The sequence below is a fragment of the Salmo salar genome, chromosome 09 (genome assembly GCF_965601325.2).
Source record: "Salmo salar chromosome 09, fSalSal1, whole genome shotgun sequence".
Taxonomy (NCBI): Eukaryota; Metazoa; Chordata; class Actinopteri; order Salmoniformes; family Salmonidae; genus Salmo; species Salmo salar.
The window spans coordinates 126,430,549-126,455,588 of record NC_138299.1 but is presented as its reverse complement, the minus strand read 5'-3'; the positions used below and the strand labels follow the sequence as shown (position 1 = coordinate 126,455,588).

General features: G+C 44.5%; 2 protein-coding genes across 11 annotated transcripts in view; one reads left to right on the top strand and one right to left on the bottom strand.

Moving 5' to 3' along the window:
- The first annotated feature begins 6,563 nt into the window (after positions 1-6,563).
- LOC106612734 (endonuclease domain-containing 1 protein) lies at positions 6,564-8,330 on the top strand. The gene is made up of 3 exons (XM_014214192.3): positions 6,564-7,004; positions 7,250-7,406; positions 7,758-8,330. Exons 1-3 carry the CDS (start codon positions 6,708-6,710, stop codon positions 8,150-8,152), a joined length of 849 nt encoding a protein of 282 aa, XP_014069667.3. The 5' UTR covers positions 6,564-6,707; the 3' UTR covers positions 8,153-8,330.
- Positions 8,319-25,040, bottom strand: part of LOC106592294 (TRPM8 channel-associated factor homolog) — a 50,552-nt gene continuing 33,830 nt past the window's right edge. The window contains exons 1-10 of one of the 10 annotated variants that reach the window (XM_082956218.1): positions 19,569-19,895; positions 15,531-15,627; positions 14,876-14,949; positions 13,143-13,798; positions 11,882-12,873; positions 11,532-11,626; positions 11,160-11,373; positions 10,040-10,276; positions 9,248-9,585; positions 8,319-9,063 (exon numbers count right to left, since the gene is read on the bottom strand). In XM_082956218.1, coding sequence (XP_082812344.1) covers positions 8,821-9,063; positions 9,248-9,585; positions 10,040-10,276; positions 11,160-11,373; positions 11,532-11,626; positions 11,882-12,873; positions 13,143-13,774 — 2,751 coding nt within the window. In that variant the 5' untranslated portion in view covers positions 13,775-13,798; positions 14,876-14,949; positions 15,531-15,627; positions 19,569-19,895 and the 3' untranslated portion in view covers positions 8,319-8,820. The other 9 variants (XM_082956214.1, XM_082956220.1, XM_082956216.1 and 6 more) reach the window with 9 other exon arrangements.

Below are 25,040 nucleotides of genomic sequence, written 5' to 3'. Positions count from 1 at the left end.
GGGGCCACTTGATTGTGATAAGTGCAACGTGTCATGATAGATTGTCTTTTGAGGAGTCTGTCCATTAAATGGACAATGTGAAAACCTTCACAACATTACTGTTTCATCCTTTTATTTAAGTTTCCCACCAATATCCAATCAGAGTTGTGCTCAGAGCCGGTACTGAGGTAATAGCCAGCGGATGACATGTGATTCTGTGTGGGTGAGGTGAACTGATATCAAAGTGTTTACTGATAATAAGCCTTTACTTCTGAATTTATTCCTGGCACTTATGAGGATGTGGTGGAGTCAAACTACTTTGATTGTACTCTCTGAGAGGATGCAGTTGCAGAAAGAGGGGTGACTCTAGCTCAGATATGACCTTTGACCCCCCCCCCCAGAGACTGAGCTGAAAGATAGGTGGTCACCCAGTGATCTGTCCTGTTCCGTCTCAGCATCCTTCACTCCCTCCCCATCTTTAGATTGGGGGTGGGATTAGAAAGGAAAGTTTATTGGCCAGTCCTCAAACGAAGCAGGATTTTGGCCCTCTTGTAAATTATTGTGCTGTGATCTTGCTTGCACTTTTTATTACCCAAATAAGAAATTCCTGTGTGTGTGTGTGTGTGTGTGTGCGCACATTTTCCTTTCTTGTAACTGTCTGTTGGAAAAAAAGAAACACTGGATAAAATGAATTTGTTAGTATTTACCCTGATGGAGATCAAATCTTCCTGGACACGTGGGTTGTTTTTTCCTTCTCTACCTGGGAACGCTTTGAAATATTGACTGCAACTGCATAGCTGTCATTCATTCACTGTAAATTCATCTGTCTTTCTCGAGGCACCCAATTTTTCCAAATTTTTCTCTCCTGACTTCTTTTTTCATTTACAAACAATCATAAATAAAAGTTGTAAATCCTGAAAATGTCTGCTGTGGTGTGTGTCTGTGTGGAGCCTCTGAACACCCACCAATTCAGCAATATTTGTGTATTTCTGAGGAAAACGTGAGAAGCTGAAAATTCATTCCATTATGTGTTAAGTGTCATAAATATGTTACTTACAATATAGATGGTTTGAAGCTTGGATCCATAAACCCACATGTGGGCACTTTTCTCCCCAAAATATAATGATCTACCAAAATATGATTGCATTACTTGAACCTCTTATGGCTTGAAAGTAAACAGGTTCTCTTTGAGCTACAATGTTTGTATGTGATATACTGGAGAATAGGCATCTATCATACTGTAGTCCTGGAGACCTGGCAAGTGAAACAAATCCTGAATTCCATTCTTCACCTTCCAGAAGCCAGAATCATCACTAGCGCACACTCTTTTCCTTGGGGAAAATGTGTAGATAAAAAATACATATATTCTTGGATACTGATTCTTCCATCCGTTCCTTGGCAAAATTCCCACTTCCACCTTATCCCAAATTCTGTAAATCCCTCCAACTCCCCACCCATCCAACAAACAGACTACTACTAGCCTATTCCCCTCTCTTCCTACCCACGTTATTCTGACCCCTTGTCTCCCTCTTCCATCTCTAAGGATGTCTGTGAAGCTTTTGTGTGTGTGTGTTTATAGTACTGTATGCATGTTTTGTGTTTGTGTGTATCTGTATGTGAAAGGGGGTGGGGGGGGGGGGGGGGGGGGGGGGGGGGGGGGTGAGACTCCCAGCCAATTACCACATCTACCAGACAGGCTCAGACTGCCTCTGTGCCAGCCAATCAGAGAAGAGCTGCGCATAGCTGGGCCCAGGGTGGTTGCCATGGTAACTCTGGGGCTGTTTGCATGGTGGATGATGGAACAGTGATGGATTACAGTAATGGGGTGTGTGGAGGGAGGGAGGACTCATACATAAATATATTGGAAATGTATGAATACATCTTAAATGAATTGACGTTAGGAAAGAAGAGGGAAATGAAGGGGGTGCAATGGGGTATTGGGGGTGCCTAAAATGTAGGCTACCTATTTTATTCTGTCTGTCTGGTCTAAGGCTGATAAGGCTTAAAGAATAGTCTGGAATGCCATCTCACCTTTTGTCTCCTCAAGTCATTGGGACATTAGGAACTTAGACAGTGCTCTGAATGATTTACTCAGTCCAGCTATGGCCTACTGTAGGTCCAGCAGTAACCTAGCAGACAGGTAGATAGATGGGAATTTGTGGAAAGGGCTCAAGATTTGGAACACTCAAGCAGCTCAGTTGGTAGAGCATGGAGCTTGCAGCCCCAGGGTTGTGGGTTCGATTCCCACGGGGGACCAGTATGAAAAAAGTATTAAAATGTATGCACTCCCTACTGTAAGTTGCTCTGGATAAGCGCGTCTGCTAAATGACTAAAATGTAAAAAACTAAGCACAGTCAGTGGCCGGTACTGTCCTACACACTTAACTATACACACATTTTACTATACAGTATACATAACAATGGCTTGCAACTTACTAGGATAGCAGTACTTCTGAACAAAACATTGGCGTCCACACAGACAACTACTAAAGTAATAACCTGTCTGATCCATAAGCATTATTTACCCATAATCCTTGTGATTAGTGACAACAGGCAATTAAAAAAGGAATGGGCCAATCAATTGAGCGACCAGGATCAATGTCAATGTAGGCCTGTGAGTCACGAGTCACGAAAAGCCTATTCACATCCAGAAAGGCAGTCTTGACAAATTAACGACTGGGTTGTTAGAAACAGTTGTCATTATTAAGCTTTAATCGCGTTCACTTGTCATTCATGCTTTATAGCGGCAAATGAATGCCTGGCAAACATCAGCCCGTGTGTTCCGTGCGCTTGCTTTCCTGGAAAACCCGAATCCTCGAGACAATAAATCTACACTTTTGAGATGTAGCACATTTCAATTCTACAACAATGCCTAGTGGATAAATATGCGGGTAGAAATTGGTACTGGTATTGCCTGCATTCTGGAATGTTGTACCATGATGGGACACATAGCCAGGCCTCCCTAAACACCCCATACATCTGATACAAACCTGACATCTAGTGGCAGACTTTAAGAGCTGCACCAACCCCCATTACAATGTACTGTGTCTGTGTGAATGGAGCAACCAGACACAATATATGACAGCCAGTTACCGCTTTGAATGCAACATGGTGTGAATGATTTACATGAAAGATGTTGCGTTGGCACAGCCAAAGCAAAGTACTTACTATACATGAGAAATCTAAGACTGTACCGTATACCGTAAATCTGAATTAACAAGGTTATATTCAAATGATTTAAGTGTCTTCATACGGTTGTGGAAAAACCATGCCTGGTTAACTCCCTGGTTTTGATCTCTCTAATCTGATCTGCAGTATTTTCCCCTCGTGACTCTTGGGGTTCGTGGGCGGGTTCGTGGGTGAGCGCGTGTGCCAAGTGGGTGGGACCAGACCAGGAATCTAGCCAGGTTGACCCTTGCCTGGGAAACCAACATATGAGACTAGCGTTACACAACCAAGACTTAGCCATTGGCTTTGACTACTTCATCAAAGCTCTACCGTAAGATTGGGACCAGAAGGAGAAATGTATGTGTCATTTGTCTCAGCCTCCAGTATTTATGCTGCAGTAGTTTATGTGTCGGGGGGCTAGGGTCAGTCTGTTACATCTGGAGTATTTCTCTTGTCTTATCCGGTGTCCTGTGTGAATTTAAATATGCTCTCTCTAATTCTCTCTTTCTCTCTTTCTCTCGGAGGACCTGAGCCCTAGGACCATGCCTCAGGACTACCTGGTATGATGACTCCTTGCTGTCCCCAGTCCACCTGGCCGTGCTGCTGCTCCAGTTTCAACTGTTCTGCCTGCGGCTATGGAACCCTGACCTGTTCACCGGACGTGCTTGTTGCACCCTCGACAACTACTATGATTATTATTATTTGACCATGCTGGTCATTTATGAACATTTTAACATTTTAACATCTTGACCATGTTCTGTTATAATATCCACCCTGCACAGCCAGAAGAGGACTGGCCACCCCTCATAGCCTGGTTCCTCTCTAGGTTTCTTCCTAGGTTTTTGGCCTTTCTAGGGAGTTTTTCCTAGGGAGTTTTTCCTAGCCACCGTGCTTCTTTCACATGCTTTGCTTGCTGTTTGGGGTTTTAGGCTGGGTTTCTGTACAGCACTTTGAGATATCAGCTGATGTACGAAGGGCTATATAAAAATAAATTTGATTTGATTTGATTTAGAAGTTTGACTGGTACTGTACGTTGCCATCTAATTTCTGATTTTCATTTCTCAGCTAAATAGTCAATTAATGGTACCCAGACGATCTGCACGGACTGTCTTGCACTGGCACAACACACTCAATAGACTTTATATACACACCATATACACACATAAAACCCTGACACATTCTCTCTCTCACACACACACACACACACACACACACACACACACACACACACACACACACACACACACACACACACAGAGCACACACAGAGCACACACAGAGCACAAACTCACATACACACACACTTTTACACTCATTTGCTGCTGCTAGCGTGCTCTTCATTTTATTCTTATTATTATCTATACTGAATGCCTAGTGTCACTTAACCCTACCTTCATGTACTTATTTATATCAAATACCTCTGTCCTCTTTTTTAAATGTATTAACTTATTTCACCTTTATTTAACCCGGTAGCCTAGTTGAGAACAAGTTCTCATTTGCAACTGCGACCTGGCCAAGATAAAGCAAAGCAGTGCAACAAACACATAGTCAATAATACAGTAGAACAAAAGAAAACAAAAAGTCTATATACAGAGAGAGCAAATGAGGTAAGATAAGGGAGTTAAGGCAGTAAATAGGCCATGGTGGCGAAGTAATTATAATATAGCAATTAAAACACTGGAATGGTAGATGTGCAGAAGATGAATGTGCAAGTAGGGATACTGGGGTGCAAAGGAGCAAGATAAATAAATAAATAAATACAGTATGGGGATGAGGTAGGTAGACAGATGGGCTGTTTACAGATGGGCTATGTACAGGTGCAGTGATCTGTGAGCTGCTCTGACAGCTGGTGCTTAAAGCTAGTGAGGGAGATATGAATCTCCAGCTTCAGAGATTTTTGCAGTTCGTTCCAGTCATTGGCAGCAGAGAACTGAAAGGAAAGACGACCAAAGGAGGAATTGTCTTTGGGGGTGACCAGTGAGATATACCTGCTGGAGCGCGTGATACGAGTGGGTGCTGCTATGGTGACCAGTGAGCTGAGATAAGGCGAGGCTTTACCTAGCAGAGACTTGTAGATAATCTGTAGCCAGTGGGTTTGGCGACGAGTATGAAGCGAGGGCCAACCAACGAGAGCGTACAGGTCGCAATGGTGGGTAGTGTGTGGGGCTTTGGTGACAAAACGGATGGCACTGTGATAGACTGCATCCAATTTGTTGAGTAGAGCGTTTGAGGCTATTTTATAGGTGACATCACCGAAGTCCAGGATCGGTAGGATGGTCAGTTTTACGAGGGTATGTTTGGCAGCATGAGTGAAGGTGTCATGCCCTGACCTTTGAGAGCAGTTTTATTTCTCTATTTGATTAGGTCAGGGTGTGATGTGGGGTGGGCATTCTATGTTGTCTGTTTCTTTGTTTTTGGCCGAGTGTGGTTCCTAATCAGAGGCAGCTGTCTATCGTTGTCTCTGATTGGGAATCATACTTAGGCAGCCTTTTCCCACCTGTGATTGTGGGATCTTGTTTTTGTGTAGCTGCCTGTGAGCAGCCCAGAACACCACGTTCCATTTCCTTTCTGTATTGTTTTTGGTTTCACTTCGATTAAAGGATGTGGAATTCCATGCACGTTGCGCCTTGGCTTATTTACGACAGGGAGTTTGAAGATAGTGAGCGTGACAGAAGGATGCTTTGTTGCACATTGATCTGGTACTTCCTGTATATAACTCCATTCTTGTGTATTTGATTTTATTCCTTGTGTAGTTAAAAAAATATTATTATTTTTAAATTCTGCTTTGTTGGGAAAGGTTCGTAAGCAAGCATTTCACTGTAGTCAACACCAGTTGTATTCGGCGCATGTCATGAATACAATTAGATTTGTTGATATAGGTATTGATTGTTATTGTTCCTAGGGCAGACTGCTTGTGTTAAGACAGCTGCTTCCTGTATAGGAGGCATGACACCACAAGGACATCATACTGATGACTAACATGAACACACACTGTACTGTACTGTATACACCTTCCAATCACAAAACAGTATACACAAATCTCAGTGCCCAAATTCTGAGTACTGGGCTTCCTATTGGCGATCGGCGATCATTATATCAAACCAACTATATCCCTTGTATCTCACTCTGGAGAGACAGTCGGCCTGACAGAGCAAGTCAGGTTCTCCTCACATCAACGTTCTCCTCCCCACCAATGAAATACAGCGAAAATACAGCATTACAAAAGTTGCAGATAAACAGAGTACACACAGCAAACGCATAACAGCTGGTCTATGTCACATACACACCACCTGAGAGAACCATGTACATTTGGATCTATCCAGTCCCTGTAACCTTCAAGTGTCAAGTGGGCAGAGATAGAGGAAATGAGAGTGTAACAAGTGGAAAAGCAGGTTAAAAGGGGCAGTGCTGGTTAAACGGGCTATACGTGTTCAACCATTGGGCCCTACTTCAGAGGCACAGCTTGGTGCAGGACAGGTGAGTGGATAGACACAGCTAGTCGTGACCAGAGAACACGAGGAGAAAGCAATCAGCTAGGAAGTAGGAACGTCCCATCCAATAATGTCGGTCCCGGTAGCTCTGTGTGTTCTCCTGGCTGGAACCCTGTCCCTCGTTGAGGGGGACGTGGTGGCCAACTTCGAGGACATCCCGGAGTGTGTTGAGTATTTCTACCAGGGGAAGGTACCGGGCTGGGGTGCTGCCACCCCCGGCGCTGCCCGCCTGTGCCAGCGCTTCTACAACAGGTACCACTTTGCCACGCTGTATGACACCAACCACCGCATTGCTGTGTATTCAGCCTACCGCTTCCAGCCCAGCAACGGAGGAGGCAGGGAGAAGCGCTGGTTTGTGGAGCCACAGGTGGGTCATGAGAACAGGGCAGATGTCTGTGGCTAGAAACAGACATGCCATAGGACAGTCTCCTCAACAACTCACATCAATAACTCTACGTTGGTGACCCAAATTCAAAAACGCAGATTGTCGCCAAAATGAATTGGGGAATTTTTTTTATTAGATGCCTAAAAAGTTGAGAAAGATCAATGATCTTTTATGTTTGAATTGCTCTGAAGCTTGGGGTTGTAACAGCAGTTTACTGTCCCTCCCAGCTCGTGAACCTTACGTGGGGTTCAGAGATGAAGGACGGGTACTGGCTGGGGAAAGATCACCCTGGGGTTTACCTGGGCGAGAGACAGGCACTCAATGAGGATTACACCCACTCTGGCTTCGACCGCGGCCATCTCAACCCCAATGGACACCATGCAGGTAGTCTACTCCACAATACCGGCTCTGCTTTGAACATATTTCATGCAACAACATTTCAATTCCAATGTTGTTAGGATTCTTAGAATTGTTTCTTAGTTCAGTGTGGACTACTGTGATGGTCAACTATTGAGCTGAAAGTTAAGTACAAGGTAAACCCAAGTTTATATACACAACCCAGCAAACACACAACGTTGCCTCAAAGTTGACTCCAAGTGGGCCTCAACATGCCATTGCTACTTTGTAACACTTACTATTTAATCTCATGACAAATTATTAAACCTACAGTATATTCCTCCTCTTCTCTCTCCTTCTTAATCTCACATGGTCACCCCCCTTCCTTTCCTCCCCAAGTCCCCAGTCGTAACGCCACCTTCACCCTGACCAACGTGGTGCCCCAGAACCCCAAGCTCAACCAGAACGCCTGGGTCCGCCACGAGTCCCAGCTCACCGACCTGTTCAAGGCCCGGTGCGCCCAGGCCTACGTGCTGGTGGGCGCCATCCCCTCCACAGACAACTGGATTGTCAAGGACAACGTCCGGCGCGTCAATATCCCAGAGTACATCTGGAACGCCTACTGCTGTGTGGACAACAATGGTGAGCCTGTCCGTAGCGGTGGCGCCACCGCCCTCAACACCGAGCAGAACCGAGTGGACCAGCGCTCACTGCTGGAGCTCAACGGTTTCCTGCAGCAGTACTCCAACGCACCAGTAGGGGAGTTGTTTCACAACAACTGCCAGGTGCACTGAGACACTGAGTAGTATCTCCCACTCATGGGTTTCTAATCATGATTTGACAGTGGCAACGTGAGCTAAAACTTCAGTTCACATATCAGTATCAGTCTTTCAGCCAAGTCAAGTGCTTCCTACTGTGAAAATGACATCATGAACTACAGTGGATAAATAAAGAACTATGTTTGGAGAGATACATCTTTTATTATTCTTTATATATGCTTTCTAGGAATAAGTGAGAATAATATAAAGTATATAACAAGAGGTACATTTCTTTAGCTTTGTATACAGTATCAAAACACATGAGACTTCAGAATAAGGTGCTTTACTGTGCACGTAACTACATTTGAAATGAAAGTCCCTGTAAAACATCCAACTTATTATAAATAAGGCACTTGCAAGGACTCTTCTGAAGTGCACTAGAATATACAACTGCATTTATAGCCAACAATAGACCCCCAAACTCCTCAGCCAGCCCTTCGTGATGACTTCAAAAACCATTACAATGATTTATTTCTTTGCACAGCAGACACAACCATGATTCTTGCAGTAGCATATCTACACCAGGCCAGCAAACTCGTAGTCACCACTCCTTTACCTTAACCCGTCACCAAACGGTACCTACCCTTCACCAGCAATCCCTGACCTGTGAGCCCCCAATATAAGGGGGTGACCTCCTCTATAGTTCAGCCATACTGGGTCATAGGGTGGTCGCTCCACACTGGCATGTTAGAGAGCTTTTCCTCTGTAGCGGGCTCAATGGGCCAGCCCCAGGCCTTGAAGAAGGGAGCCAGGTTCCTATTGACCGTAAGGGAGAAGGTCTCAGCATACAGGTTCATCTTTCCCTGGTTGTCCTTGGGTACGTTCTGCATGGTGTGGTAGGCAGCAAACACCTTCTTGAAGGCGTCCCAGCCAAACTGGTCCTGGAGCTGGTGGGAAGGAGGACGACAAAGAGAAACTGCTTACACAAACTCAACCCGAGATAAAGTCACTTTTTTTAAGCATCTATATTTTCCTATCGGTCTTTCACAAGCACTAACTGTAGGGTTTGTGCACAACATACTCTGCAGCAGGGCGTACTACACAGTATACATCACTAGAATCTCCTGTCACCTGCATGTAGGTCTCCAGTGCCACCCACACGACCCAGCTGGTCAGATTCCTGCCCCCTTTAGCGTACTCCTCGACACGTCTCTGTCGGTTGGCCAGCACCAGGCTGGGGTGGGCCTGATCCCGTTTCACCCCCAACACCTCCTCGTGCACGTACACGGACCACAGGTTACACGTGCACTCAGTGGTGTGCGAGGGGAACTCCCAGACTCCTCTTTGCTGGTTGTGGCCCAGCTCGTGGATTGCTCCCCACAGGCCCGAGCTGCGGGCTGCCTCAGGGTTCACCAGGTCTGGGGCGGAGGAGGATTGTATCATGATAGGGTAGCCTGCATGCATGAATCCTGTGGGTGGGGGGAGAGGGTCAGCTCAATGTCTGGATACTTGCAGGGCAGAGGTTGTGCAGTCCACTCCAGTATACTCTTTAAAAAATGGTTCTATATAGGGTTCTATATTGAAGCAAAAATGGTTCTACCTGGAACCAAAAGGGTTCTCCTATGAGGACAGCCGAAGAACCCTTTTTGGTTCTAGATAGAAGCTCTTTTTCTAAGAGTGTAGGTCACTCTTGCGTACCACACGTTTTCTACAGCACAACAACTCGCTCCCTTAGAAACTGTATAGGGACTGTTCTACCTGACACAAAATACATTTTTGAAATATTTGGGTCAATGTCTTTTCAGATAATCTCTCTTTTTCCTGTTCATATCCAGCAATTCCACAATCCCTAGTCCCCTACCATAGTCAATTCCAGTCATGACAGTTTGTCCATGCTAAGAAATAAGAGGAACAGACGCTGACCATGGGAAATCTGGACGTCGGCCACAAAGCGCTCCTTGCGGGGCAACTTGGCGGGGATGGAGGCCAGGTCAGCTACCCCCCTCATGATGTCATCCCAGAGAGCTGCCACCAGGTCAGGCCGGTCCAGACCTCGGACCACGTCAGAGTGGACGGTCAGGATGACGTTCTCAAACTCCATCTCTGCCCAGGGGGAAGGGGCGGTCCGCAGAACTGCCCAGTCTGCAAGTGTGGTCATGCCTAGAGAGGAGAGAGGCAAGGGTTGGAGGAAAATCCTGGATCATTTCACTGAATTTATTATTTTCACAAAGTGTTATGACTAGGCTGTGCACATCTTCATAATCAATCATGAAATCCATCGGCCTAGCATAGGTGAGCAACATACATTAAATGGCCTTCAAGATGAATATTACCAGACAAACATTTGGTACAGTGTGATTTCCTACCACAATGATGAGTAGCACATTGAAAATCAATTCTCATAACAGCAGGGAGTTCAGTTTTAGTAACATAGCTGCAATTACACAGTATCTGAGAGCATCGCTGTTCTAAGCGTAGTGTATCTCTGTATTCTACAGATGTTTCACGTAGAACAAAGGCTCTGTCATTTCCTCTTTAATCTGTGGCAGCCGTCATCATCGTACATTCAAAATGGCAACAGCGAGCAGGAAGCAACTCAATTATGTATTAGGAATACATGAATAGCAGATCAGAATACATGAATACAACTCTGGGAAATACATTTTTAAAAAAGAGGTGAAAAGATACATTTTGCCTGGATGAAGTCAAAAGGCTCCCAGACAGAGATATTGTAAATGAGTAAATGAGGGGGCTGGATGAAGTAATGTACTTTGTTCTCTTTATGGTGTATGTACTTTGTATTATCTTTTATTCACCTGTTATTTATCTAGGTTAGTCTCATTGAAATACCCTCTCTGTAACACTTTCTATGAGGCACGCACATATAATAATGGCACACTTGGCGCATTATAACACTTGCTATTAGCCGTCGTGAGTTATAAGGAACACCCTTGTAATACATCACTTGGCTGCATTATAAGACTAAAGTGTAAAATGCGTCATAGAGCCCCACCTCCCTCCCTCTCCCACCCACCCAACTTACCAGTCTTGTAGTAGGGGGCCGGCACAGCCCCCTGAATGATGACCTCCACCCCCTCCACTTGGGTCTGAGGAGGGGCGATGAGATAGAGGAGACCGCCCCACAGGTTCCACACCTGCATCTTCTCGGAGTCTATGGGGAAGCGCTCATGAACCACTGGCGCTCGCCTCAGCTCGTTCGAATTCCCAATGTTGTCAGTCTGACAGCCTATCTGGACCTGATGGTAACCGGGGCATCAGTCAGTCAATCAATCAATCAATCCACAAAATTATTTTGCATCAACATCTAAAGGGCTTGATCTCAAAACAAATAAAACATTATTTGATTCAATAGACTTTAGAATGATAAGACATAACAAAAAGCAGTAATGGATACCTTCCAGCCCTGGTTGACGATTTGTGGTGGCATGGCCATGTACGTCCTCATCCCAGGGGAAAGGTACAGACCAGTGCTGAGCCACTCCTCTCCTCCTAAGACAATGTTCAGCAGTGGTTATATTCAAACACAACTGTATAGAATAATATTGAGTGTATGGTTAGAAACATGTATTCCCACACTAACTAATTGGCTTGCACATAAGCAGAGTAGCTAAGGCGAAAGGTATTTTCTTGCACCCGTTTTAGCTAAGCCATTACTCCTGGTGTTTCATATTGCTTCCCAAGACTAAACCATCTCCATTAGACCCATGATCCTCCATTTTAGAGTGCAAATGAGAGCTAACTGACCTGCTGTATTGCAGTTGATCCTAACCCTGGCATTGGACAAGGCAGGCATCATGGGCTGGTCCTTGATCAGGTAAGGCAGTAGGGCGTCTGGATCCTGGCACACCTTGTACACCTCCGCTCCAACATTGAGCAGCAGGTGGTCCTTGGCGCTTATCACCGGGCAGCTGTGGCACACCTGGGGGAGGCCCGTCTCCTTCAGCACGTCAGTGAGCATGGCCACCACCGAGGTGTACGAGGCACAGTCGTGCGCCCGCATGTGCAGGTAATTGGCGCAGTCGTTGCCAAGCTTCTTCAGACCCGCCTCCTCATGCTCTGTCAGCGTCTCGCCCTGGGTCACGTGGCTGGCAAAGCGGCGCAGCAGGTGGCGGAAGTGGAAGCTCTCGGAGCAGGTCTGACCCGGGACTGGTGCCTTGTAGCAGCCTGCGTCCAGAGTGTTCGCCATCAGGCTGAGGCCCATCTTGTTGAGGATGTGGTTGCCTGCGTACTCTGTCATGGTGTTGTGGCCCGGATTTGTCTGGGCCCAGTACCAGGCGTGGCCCCCGATCAGCAGACCCCCGCCCTCGGCCACAAAGTCCTGGATTTCATCGGCCTGGGCGTCGCTGTAGGAGGTGCAGACGTAGACGCTAAGCTCCTTCCTGAAGCCGCTCTTCTCACAGGGCAGGCCCGACTTGCTCAGCAGGGTGTGGGCGGAGCCAAGCTGGGGCACGACGCCTACCAAGCCGTTACGGCCCTCGTCTAACCAGCGCACGGCATTGAGCATGAAGGGGGACATCTGCTCTCGGCCCAAGTATCCCTCGTGGGTGATCACGATGACTCGGCCCTGGCCGTAGTATGCCCCGGCCAGAAAGGCCCTGCCGTCCTTTGTGGTGCCGATGGGGAATGCGAGAGGGCCGTGTACCAGCACCTCTGAGAAAATATACTCGCCCAGGATATCAAACTCAGTCACGCCCTCCAGCAGGAACTCCAGGTCATCCTTGAAGTCCTTGCCTATCCTAGGGAAAAAAGAGAGTGAAAGGGTAGGTATGATTTGACAAGAGAACTTAAGACACATAAAAATTCCTCAAATAACCCCTTTTTTTAAACATTTATTTAACCAGGTGATTTCTGGAGTTAAATAAAAACCCTTCTTTGTTTTCTTCACACCTGGTTCTAGGAGGTGATGAGGCACAAAATAACACCATGTTCACATTTCCGTTTTACTACAGTATCTCTATATTAATATGCCACCTTCTCTTCTCTCTATGAAGTCCCCAATACTTACGCCACAGCCAGCCAGTTGGAAGGGATCTGTGGAGGCACAGGGAGAGTACCCAGCTCCCCAAGGTGCTCCGAGAAGTAGATGCCAGCCACGCTGGAAACCTTGTTCCCAGGGAAACCCAGCAGGGTGTTCTGTTTGGGGTGTTCCTCCGCCCAGCTCCACGCCTGACCAGCAATCAGCAGCCCGCCCCCCACCTTCAGGAACCCCACCAGCTCCTTCACCTCTGGTCCCACGCAGTACGCATCTGTCACATACACTCCCAGGCCCTCGCAGAAGCCCCCCACCTTGGGTTGGAGACTGGAGTGGCTGAGGTTGTCGGCTAAGGCCTTACAGCTCTGGTGGACGCCCACGGTAGTGCTGTCACAGGAGGAGCCTGTCAGCCAGGTAAGGGCATTCTCCACTAGGGTAGGAAAGGCGGTGAGGTAGCCCTCGTGGCCCAGCACCACCACACGGCCTCGGCCGTAGAATGAGGCAGCCATCAGGACCTGGCCACAGGAGTTCATGGCCAGTGGGAAGGCTTGGTCGCCGATCAGAACTAAGTTGCTGGGTATGTTTGGTCCGCTGAGGTCCAGCTCCTTGACCCCCCTCATCAGGGCAGTGTAGGCCTCCTCACGGGACATGTTGGTTTGGGTCATGGCTTAGTCAGTAGGCTGACGATCCTGTAGGTGGTGGAGAAGAAAAAAAGGATTTTAAAAGACAGATATGTATTAAACAGTATAAGTACTGGAGGCTGACAGTCCATGTACATGCATTTAACTCTTTAAACCGGGGGTCGGCTCTTTAGCGCCGCCCTAGTGGCTCCCTGGAGATTTTTCAAAAATATGAAAATGGAAAAAGATGGTGTGAATATATTTTTGTTTTAATATAATTTATTATCCAATGCTGTAAAAATGTGTATAATAAATATTTAATTTCAACATTTCTGTCAACGAAGATTTACGTCATAGAAACACACGTTTCTTTCAGCTCGGCGTAGTGCCAGACAGGTGGCTGTTGCAAACAAACCGGTGGGTGTGTCATGGGCCATGGATCCCAAAGGGAAAAAGAGAAAGATGGCTGAGGAGAACAGAGGATTCCACAGTTCGTGGACCGAATCATTTGCTTTCATTGCCAATGCGGAAGGATTGCCTGCATGTTTGCTTTGTAATGAGAAGTTGTCAAATAACAAAAAGAGTAATGCGAAGTTGTCAAATAACAAAAAGAGTAACGTGGAAAGACATTTCCATTCTTCCTGACAGTTATAGGAACATGAAGAAATATGCATTTGGAGTATTATCCATCTTTGGATCAACATACCTGTGCGAGCAGATATTCTCAAACATGAACTACATAAAATCCAAATACCGCACCCGCCTCACAGATGAGAGCTTGCAGTCCTGCATGAAGATTAAAGTTACATCTTACATGCCCGATGTTGAGAAGCTGTCCAGTGATGTCCGAAAACAGAAGTCACATTAAACGGGTAAGAACACAATCCTGTCATAGGCACATATTTAGTAACAAAGTGGCTGTTTTTATAAAGTGATTTCTGATTTTTGTCAGTATATATTTGGAATGACACATAGGGATATTGTGTTTTGTTGCTCAGGTCCGAGGATGGCTGCATTGTATTGTGCATGTCAAAAGAGAAGAGGGTGCTACTGCATTTTACCCTTGCACATTTGCAGAAAACTAAAGAGAAGAGGATAATGCACAGAAATCGAACTTAAACTGTATTTTCATTTTATATACTTTACCTTTTCAAAAGGCTGCTGTTTTATTGCACTCTGTCTGTTGCCCAGATAAGGGGGAATCTTGTTGTATGGTATTACTGAGGATTGAAAAGCATTTTATTTCCCTGGGGAGGTCTGAAATTACAGGAGGCCTATTATGCACGTTGCACATTTTGTTGTTTTTTCGAATCCTAAAATAAAAATGACATAAAAAATCTGATTTCTGTATTGTATTTCTATAATTTCATCAATGCAACGAAACATAATACATTAATATTATAATGGAAGTTAAACTTAAAGCACCATCGTACAGCAGAGTAGTCACGTGGTGCGTCATTCTCTCAAGCGCTGCATGTAAAATAAACGTTTAATCATGAATGCTCATTATGTATTTGTAGCCTACTTATCATTTTGATAGTAGGCTAATATAGCTAATATAGACACTTACAGCATGTGTTGCCTTCATTATAAGGCTTATATAAGGCTTTTAATTTTTTGCGGCTCCAGACAGATTTGTTTTTTTGGTCCAATATGGCTCTTACAACATTTTGGGTTGCCGACCCCTGCTTTAAACTGTTGCTATGACAAAAACAAGTTTCTGAATTTTACGTTGCGGTAATCTCTACAACAAAAGTATCATAAATAGTTCAGAACAAACGAAGGCATCTGTAAAACCTACCTAGATACAAAGGAAAACCAACCGCTGAAGATCAGAATCAAGAGGAAAATGGAGTTCAGAGCAGCAAGCTGTGTTACTTTCCACTTAGCATAACAGTCTGATTGAAGGGAATAAAGAGATCATCATATCAGCAAACCAAGCGAAAGGATAGGGGAGGGGTGTGTGTGTGGCCAATGACCGGCAACTGTGACCTGAGCAGACAAGGCGGGGCAGGGGAAAGGGAGGCATCTGTCAACAGTGAGTCTGTATGAATAGCTTATAGCGTGCTCACATGGGTGGAGTCCGTCAGATACCAGAAGGGTTGCCTAATGCTTATTTGTTTTATTTATTGCAAAAATAACAACAATAATGTTAATAAAACAGTTATGATCGGAATTACAAGAATAAGCATAATGCCATTTAACATCATCAAAGGTAAACTTAGGGAATTCTGGAGATTTTATACACAACCATTCATGAATTTCAAGCCATAGTTTACTAGAATGGCGGCATGAAAAAATAAATGCTCTATAGATTCTGAATCAGAGGAACAAAAAAAACAAGGCATTTTGTCAAAATGTAATATTTTGTGCAAGAAATCATTAATCATATGTAAGAAAATATTCAAAAATTGGTTTCTTTAACTTTTGGGATAACTGGACAATTAAGGTAAAAGGTAGTCGTTTTTAACCATAGCATGGTTTGGTCACTTCCATAGCAATATATTGAATTATAATCACCAAAAATGACTTAATTAACTCCCAATCGTATCCACTTATTGTTGAATATTTTATCCAAATGGTTCAAGTCATTCATTTGTAAACTTAGAAAAGAGGGAACAACCTCATAATATAACAAAGTGTTCTTAATAAGTCCAAGTAAAGGAAGTGGAATTACTTTGCAAACCTTAAATATATTCTCTCTGACTAATATTAACCTGAAATTTACCAATGAACTCATCAAACGGCAGAAACTCCCCAGTGTTGTCTAACAAATCACATACCCTTGTCAAACCAAAGGCCTTTGAAAATGGATTTCCTATTCATTTTAAATGACTCTATTATTCCAAATCAATGTTTTGTGGAGGGAAAAATTGTGCGTGAATATCATTTTCCAGGCAAATACAATTTGCTGGTGAAACTTTGACAAATTCACAGGTAATTTTGTAGGGTCAAAGTCACATTTCATTAGGAATTCTCAAGTCCACCAAGTTTATTAAATTGACTGTTAGGGATATGATACCACATAGAAATAGGATTAGACAGACATAAATTCAACCATTTCATTCTAAAAGTACCCACTAACGACTAAAAATCAATAGCCTGTTAACCTCCACGATCTTGTCTTTCACAAATTGAGATTTCTGAATATAACGTGTTGTATTCCTCCAAACAAATCTAAATATTACAGAATTGACTTTAAAAAAAAAAATGTATTAGAAGAAAGAAAAAGGGACTGACTTGGGTATATGATTCTAGATAAACAATCAGTCTTGGACAAAATAATGCAACCCAAAATTGAGATATCGCGTTGCAGCCACTGACTTAATGAAACTCTTATGGAATTAATCCTATTATCGCTGTTTAAAGAGTCTCTATCTGAAACGTTTGGCATAGACATGGGCTAGTAACTTATAGCCAGTTGCCAACAATGTAATTGGTGTCCAGGTAAAAAGAGTCCTTTGGTTTGGGAATAAGAACTATTAGTCCCTGTCTCAAAGAAGGGGGTAAGATAGCATTAGCAATACCCTCTTTGTAGACCGAAAGCAATAACTCTCTAATATCAAGCCAGAAATGTCAATAGAATTCAGGAGTCAGACCATCCGGTGCAGGAGATTTACCTATAGGCATTTGTTTAATGGCTTGGTCCAACTCAGTCATATCTATATCAGAATCACAGTTTCTTAAACCTTTCTTCTATAGGCTTAACAGAGTTATTAATTGAAACCAAAGAAAAGGAATCCAAGTCGCCTTCCGAAAGATGAGATTGATACAGCGTACTGTAGAAAGAGTGTATTTTCTTATTAATCACTTCAAGATCATCAGATAGTGTCATTTACATAAATGGATGAAATACTATTCCTAGCCTGTGGTTTCTCTCAATCGGATGAAGGCACCTTGTGCCTTATCGTTGTATATGTCGTCCAGTTCACATTGGCATTTAGCAAGGTTGGCTTTTTCATCTTCATTTAAATCAAGTTTATTGCTCAGCCTGTTAATATCAACAATAATAATATCTGCTTGGAGAATCTTTTCCGAGCTAGCATTTTACCAGTAGTGACGGCAAGACATCAAATTCTGAATTTAATAATGTCCCATTTGATAGTAGAAGAAAGTGCAGAATCGAGACAGGTCTCTCTGATAAGAGTTCTAGACTGTAAACAAAATGAGTCATTCTTTAAAAGAAGAGTTACATTTCCAGTATGCTTTAGAAAATCTTGTATTTATCGAAACAAAAGGAAAGAATAATGGAACAATGGTCTGTCAGAGTAGCTGAGGAAATACTACATTCACCGACAAGATGCATAAGACTGGAAGATACCAACCAATAATCAATTGTAGATTTGAATTGTCTGTAGCTAGTTGTAGAGTTAAACCAAGAAAAGTTGGATTCTGAGAATGCCAAATATTGGAAAGTTGAAAGTTGGAGAACAAATGAAGAGTTATTAAGTTACTGCAACAATATGTCACGATTCTCTAAGACAGAACCCAGAAGCAGACCAGGACAAGGTGAGTAAAATGAAGGTGAGTATTTATTGGTAGTCTTGATGTGTAAATTGAATAATCCAGGAGACGGAGCGGCAGCGGAGGTGAGTTGATGAGAGTGAATAGGTTGATCAAATGATGTCACTGAATCCACCGACGGCCAGGCATGGGAGTTGAATGTTCCGGGAGAATGATTGTAGACAGTAAACGGGAGTGAGTAACCGGCAACAAGTACAGAATAACAAAACAAACTCAGGAAACATGAGGCTGATACGCTGGCACAACATACTGTTCGTTGCTAACGATCCGGCAGGGAATGGATGTCAGGTCAGCGGGTAATCAAAGGTTCTCCCGCCTAGCTTCGTCGCCTGGCAACCAGAGAGGGTGCGTTCAGGAACCTCAGACAAAAGACTCCAAAACAAAAAAAAGTCAGCTCAGGCAGAAAACACACTCAGAAAGCGGGATTCCTGGCACAATAGGCTGAATGCTTGGTGGGATACCTATCCATCCAGTCAACAGGAACAACATGATCACCTCCAACAATAATGATATCTGTTGAATATTTGTTTTTCAACTCAGTTAAGACTTTACTAGATATTAGAAGATACTTTTTTTTACTGTATGTTATAACCATACATATTTACCAATATGTAACGTGACCCTTTATATTCAAAAACAATAGATATCCAGTGACCCTCATCATCACACCTGCTTTCTCAAACTGTACCTGGAAAACGTCTGAAAAGTATTGCCACACCAGCAGAATGAGATGAGTCATGGCTAAAAATGATCTTGTCACCACATTTTAAGTCAGCATCTGAGGAATGTGTCTCTAGAAATAAAAAACAATTGGCCTTTAATGAATCTTTACAAAAACTAAAAATTGCCTTGCGTTTTATATTGTTACGTAAACCCTTGGTGTTCAAGGATAAATTCGGAAAGATAAATATTGAAGAGTATCCTAGAAAAATAGTTAAATAAACAGGGACCCTGAACAATATTAAAGTAGCATATGCCCATCAAAATTAACTTGACGAACAGTAACGACCATACAAAGGAAAATAAATTGATAGATCGTGTAATAACACATCTTATATCAATAGTTTACATCTTCAATTAAACTCTCAAACTTTAAATAAATACATATCTGAAGGCTAATCAAGCCATATTAAAAATAAATGGAGATGTACTTACATAATATCGATCTTGAAACAAAATGACGAACAAAAAACACATTTAGTATGCTTACGTTGGTTAATGCTCACATCCAAAACTCGCCACTGCAAACATTACCGCCCTACGCAATATCACCTATATGCCGTGTTCAGATAAACGATTGAATGAATAAACTCACCAGTTGAAAAAGTATACGGCTTCAACTCGTAAAGCGTGAATCAGTCAGTCACGTGCCTCCACCCTGCGGCGGTCAATGACAGCAAACCCCTGGTGAAAGATCCTGCGGCGGTCAATGACAGCAACACCCTGGTGAAAGAATGCTTTTACCACCTGCGTCTCTCCTCATCGACTTGTGGCCACAGCTTCCACCGGCATCCCTGTCGCGCTTGCTCAATTCTTCTGCAAAGCGCATGCCTTTCTCCCTGCAGATCGGCGCCAGCTTCGCAGCTCTCCAAACCTCGTCTCTCACGTTCCTCAACCGCTCAACGCAAATGTAGTAGAGTGATGTTGTTCCCCTAGATTATACACCAAGTTGCGCACAAGGACAGTTCAAGTAGACCAGGTCAAGAGGGGATGTTAATAAGTTAATAATAATTCAATGTGTTTTCTTTATTTAATTACAGCAGCATAGTTAATGTTATTTTTCGGTGTACAAACATTTTTTGATATCTATATTGTAAATACACCTAATTGTAAAAGTTTGTATATTTTGGTTTGGTCCATCGCGGGTTATCCGTACTTAGTACCATTTTATCGTTCTCTTTTGCCGGACCTTCAACTAGCAAGGTGCCCGAGAGCTGTGACTGCACCGAGGGCTAACATATTGTGTGTTGTCTCTTCGTGTGCAGGTCGAATACAAATGATTCTACCATCAGCATTCCAGTTGTGGCAGTGTCCTAAATAAAAATACACAACGCAGAACGAACCACGCTACAAACTGGTGCCGTGACCTGCCGACTGGTCAGCTCAAGCCGATCCCGGGAGCTGTGCATGTGGCTGAGGCGCACGACCTGCGCATGCGCATTTGTTGATGGTTTGCTGTAAGCTAATATATACTGTAAACAGTGAATGTGAGTGTAGCATACTCATTAGATACAGGTATTCGTGCTTATTTGTATGTTTTTGATGAATTTGTTTATTGCAATTTTTTTTTGTATTTGAATGCAGTAAGTTACATTGTATTTTAGTGCTCTGTTGAGCCATGGAAGACTCTCAAGTCCACAAATTTAGTTATGCTGGGGATTTTAGTGTGGGTAGAGGGAGGGGTGTCCTTGCATTTACACCACTTGTACAGTCAGCTCCTGGGAGTAGAGCGTTTGCTAGTCCTGAGTTTGCAAGCGCTGGGAGGGGTAGGCTGTTTGTTCCACCTGACCAGGGTATCCCACCTCTGTCTTTTGATGTACCATCATCCACAGTCCTCAGTGATAATGGGACGCCTCCGAGTCAGCTTAGTGACATTATTAAGCAGATTGGTTCAGAGATAGGTGAATCTATCAGAGCGAGTTTACTGCAGTCTGGGGTTTCAAGTCTTTCTCCTGCCTGTCCCCTCACCAACCCCAGCAGTTTCCCCTGCCTGAGCAGTGTGGGTCAACCTTTATTGATGCGTCCAAGCTGAATCTGGTTGTGAAGTCCGATGTTAGTCCTCCACCTTTCTTTAGGGGTGATGGCTCAGATAAGTACTCTGTCCTGGAGTGGGAGGAGTTAATGGGAGTCTACTTAGAGAAGAGGGGTTACACTGGGTCTGAGAATGTTGGGGAGGTGATGTCTAGGCTCATGGGGAGGGCACGGGATGCGACCAAAGTCTGGATGCGTAACAACCCTGTTGTCACAGATGTTAAGGCGGTGTTCAGTGTTCTCAAGCAACACTTTGGGGATACTGTCTGCTCAGGTATGCCATTAGCTGATTTCTATTCAATCAAACCATATGCTAATGAGGGTCAAATTGATTTCTGGATTAGGCTTAACAAAGCTGCAGAGGCAGCCAAACAGTACCTTGTGAGTGAGGGCAGGACCCTACCCAATGAGTGCTCAGAGTTGGCAGTCATGTTTGTACGCAACTGTCCTGATAAAGAGTTGGCCCAAGTGTTCAAGAGTAAACCCCTTCGTGACTGGACAGCCAGTGAGGTACACAATCAGTTGGATGAACTGTTAAGGGAACGTAAAGCATGTAGGACACAACTTTCACAGCAGGTGGCTGCCGTCTTTGACTCCCCCCAGGAGGGAGTGGGTCCTGTGAACAGACCTAAGGTGTCATCCTTTTCTCAATGTGGCCGTGAACCAGACCAGGCACCATCTATATCTGAGGGTGAGACATTAGAGAAGGTTTTGACTTTGTTAGAGAAGGCTCTGGTCAGCAATACTCAGTCTGTGAACAGAGGGCCCCGTAAACAGTTCCACAAACGTCAGCGTGAGTGCGCCGTCTGTGGAAGCACTAATCACTGGACCAAAGCTCACTGTCAGATGCACCAGCTGTGCTTCAAGTGCTTCTCTCCAGGCCACATGAGCTTTGACTGTAGTGAGGCTGGGCAGCGACAGAGTGGACAGACTGGCAGGTCTCAGGAAAACTAGAATGCCTCCATTCTGAGGAGGGCAATGTGGGGCAGTCTTGTTTTTCCTCCACTGATGATGATATCGAATCTGTTTATTCTTACTTTTGTGAGTCAGTACCCAAGAACAACACAGTCATTTTTCAGAACACAATGAGAATTACTCAGAATGACAGTTTGTTTTACACCTCTGTGCTAGTACAGGATAAAGTTGAGCTGAAGGGGATGTTAGATAGTGGGTCCATGGCTACTACTCTGCGCGCAGATATTGTACCTCGGTTGAGGGAGGCAGGAGTGGTAGAGGGGAACTTTCTAGCTCCTTCAGATATCATCCTGGTGGGTTGTGGTGGGAAGCAAACTAGCCCAGTGGGCATGTGTGATTTAAAAATTCAGCTTTATGGCTTCAGCTATGCAGTCCCAGTGCTTATTGTAGATGGGCAGGTTGATGAACTCATTGTGGGCACTAATGTGTTGAAGTCTTTGATTAGACAGTTCAAATCAAATGACAGCTACTGGCGGGTGGTGGGTACACCAGGTTCCTCTAGCCAGTGCGATGACAGCCACTTCCTGCGTCTCCTGTCAAATCTGGAGAGATGGAGAGAAGACTCCATCCCAGATAAAGTAGGCACCATTAAGTTGAAGAGAGCAGTAACGCTCCAACCCATGAGTGAGCATCTGGTGTGGGGCCGCCTACCCCCAAAGACAAAACTCTCTGTGGGCAGTACTGTTGTTGTCGAGCCCAGCACGTCTCGGTGTGTGAATCGACACATACTAGTGGGGAGAGTAGTTACGCCTCTGTGGGGCGTAACTACCTGTGAAGATAGTGAATCCAACAACATCACCAGTTACCCTGAGACGAAATGCTAAAGTGGCGGATGTGTATCCTTGCATTGCATTAGAGGATTTTGATGATGTCAAGCAGCAAGCAGCTTACCAGAACGTGGCTAAAGTTCAATGTGACAGCTCACACGGCAGTCTGACAGCTAAGAGTTCAGTTGGTGGCAGTGTAGTTCATGGCAACAGTACACTGAGCAATCTTGGACTTCAAGGCCTGTCTGTTGAGGAGTGTCCAGTTTCACAGTTCTGGAAGGATAAACTTGTCAATTTAATTGGGAAGTATGACACAGTGTTCTCTAGACATAGCCTAGATTGTGGTGAGGCAAAGGGGTTCTGCCATCGCATACGGCTGACTGATGACCACCCATGGGCCATTCATGATAAATTCAGCCATTGGCTGCGAGGGCATAAGTTTACTGTGTGGACCGACAACAATCCACTCAAATATATTCTTACAAAGCCGAGACTTGATGCATGTGAGCAGAGATGGGTCGCAAAGCTGGCACCCTTTGACTTTGATATCCAGTACATACCGGGTCCCAAGAATGTCGATGCTGATGCCTTGAGCAGAGAGCCATTTGTCCGCTCCACAGTTTTGCACCGACTGACAAGAATCCCATATGATGTCCTGCTGGAGGAAGCCAGAGGTCTTCGAGTGGGTGATGTTCAAGACATGTTCCGCCTCTCCTGTGAACAGCCCGAGGCTGGCTGTGGAACGTCTATGGCTCCTGGGAGTGAGTTAAGTAGAGCTGGAGACGATGTCAGTGGGTTGGTTTCCTGTGAAGAGGTGTCTGCTGTCCTCCATGCTCACCGCCGATGGGATGATGGTGCCACGGTGAGGGCCATTTCACATGCGCAGCACCTTGAGAAGTTGATGTCCGTGTGTCAGAGCCCTTTACCTGTCTTTACACACAAGGAGCTGTATGATAACCAGTCACTGGATCCTGTCATCAGCAGAGTCATGTTCTTTGTAGATAGAGGCCGGTGCCCATCTAGGAGAGAGCGAGTCCTTGAAGCTAATGAAACAGTTTATACTCTAAGACAGTGGGGAAAACTCACCACGCGGTTAGGGATTCTGTATCGTGTCTCAAAACACCCAGTGAGTAAGAAGAAAATATTCCAGTATGTTGTACCTGTGTCTTTGAGAGGCCTTGTGTTGAAGGGAGTTCATGATGATGCTGGTCATCAGGGTCAGCAGCGCACATTGTGGCTTACGAGACAGCGGTTTTACTGGGACTCTATGGAAAAGGATGTCAAGGAATACGTGGCCCACTGTAAGAGATGCGTGTTGAGTAAAGCACCTGAGCCTGAAGCAAGAGCTCCACTTGTCTCCATTGTGACAACGGCACCTTTGGAACTTGTGTGTATTGATTTCTGGACTGCAGAAGATTCAAACAACACGTCTATTGATGTGTTAGTAGTGACTGATCACTTTACTAAGCTGGCATGTGCGTATCCGTGTCCAAACCAGTCTGCTAAGACTGTGGCTCGTGTTCTCTGGAATAATTTCTTCTGCGTTTATGGGTTCGCTGATTGTATCCATTCTGACAGGGGTGCTAACTTTGAAAGTTCACTTATTGCAGAATTACTTCAGTTATCTGGTGTCATGACGTTGGCCTCTTTTGGTACAGGGAGGACAGTTGACCCCCTCCCTTTTGCACCACCACCCAACCTACCTTCCCCCCAACCCAGGCCCTGTGTGAAAGGGTTGTAAAAACTCTAAAATTCCAGGAGAGTCTCTGGCCACATGGCCCATAGAGAGACACAGGAAATTCTTCCAACTCACAGAATTGGGGAGCCAAGCGACATGTGTGTTCTGGAGAAGGTATGGAAGATTGGTGAAGAATCCAGCTACGAACTGGTACGCTTGGTACAATTTTGTGATACTCAGAAGAGACAATATAGCCATATTACCATAAAACTGTTTATATAATAGCCTCAGCTTGAGACTTGCATCATAATGGTTGTATAGAATGTATTAATAAGGATAAAGCTTTTGTAATACATTGAGATGCTATGTACTGATGTAATGTGATAGAATTGTATTTCTGTAACCAAGTCTAACTCAGTCATAGGCATGCCCCCAGGGACACATACAGGACCAGGCGTCATTTGACAAGCCTGTTCAAGGGTCACTATAAAACCCACCCTGATTTACATTTCTTTAGACCAGGCCTCCACTCCATGGCCAATAGGTTTTACCATCCAATTCCTCTACTGAAAGTGAACCATACCACGTGGTTAACTTTTAGACTATTGATACCGAC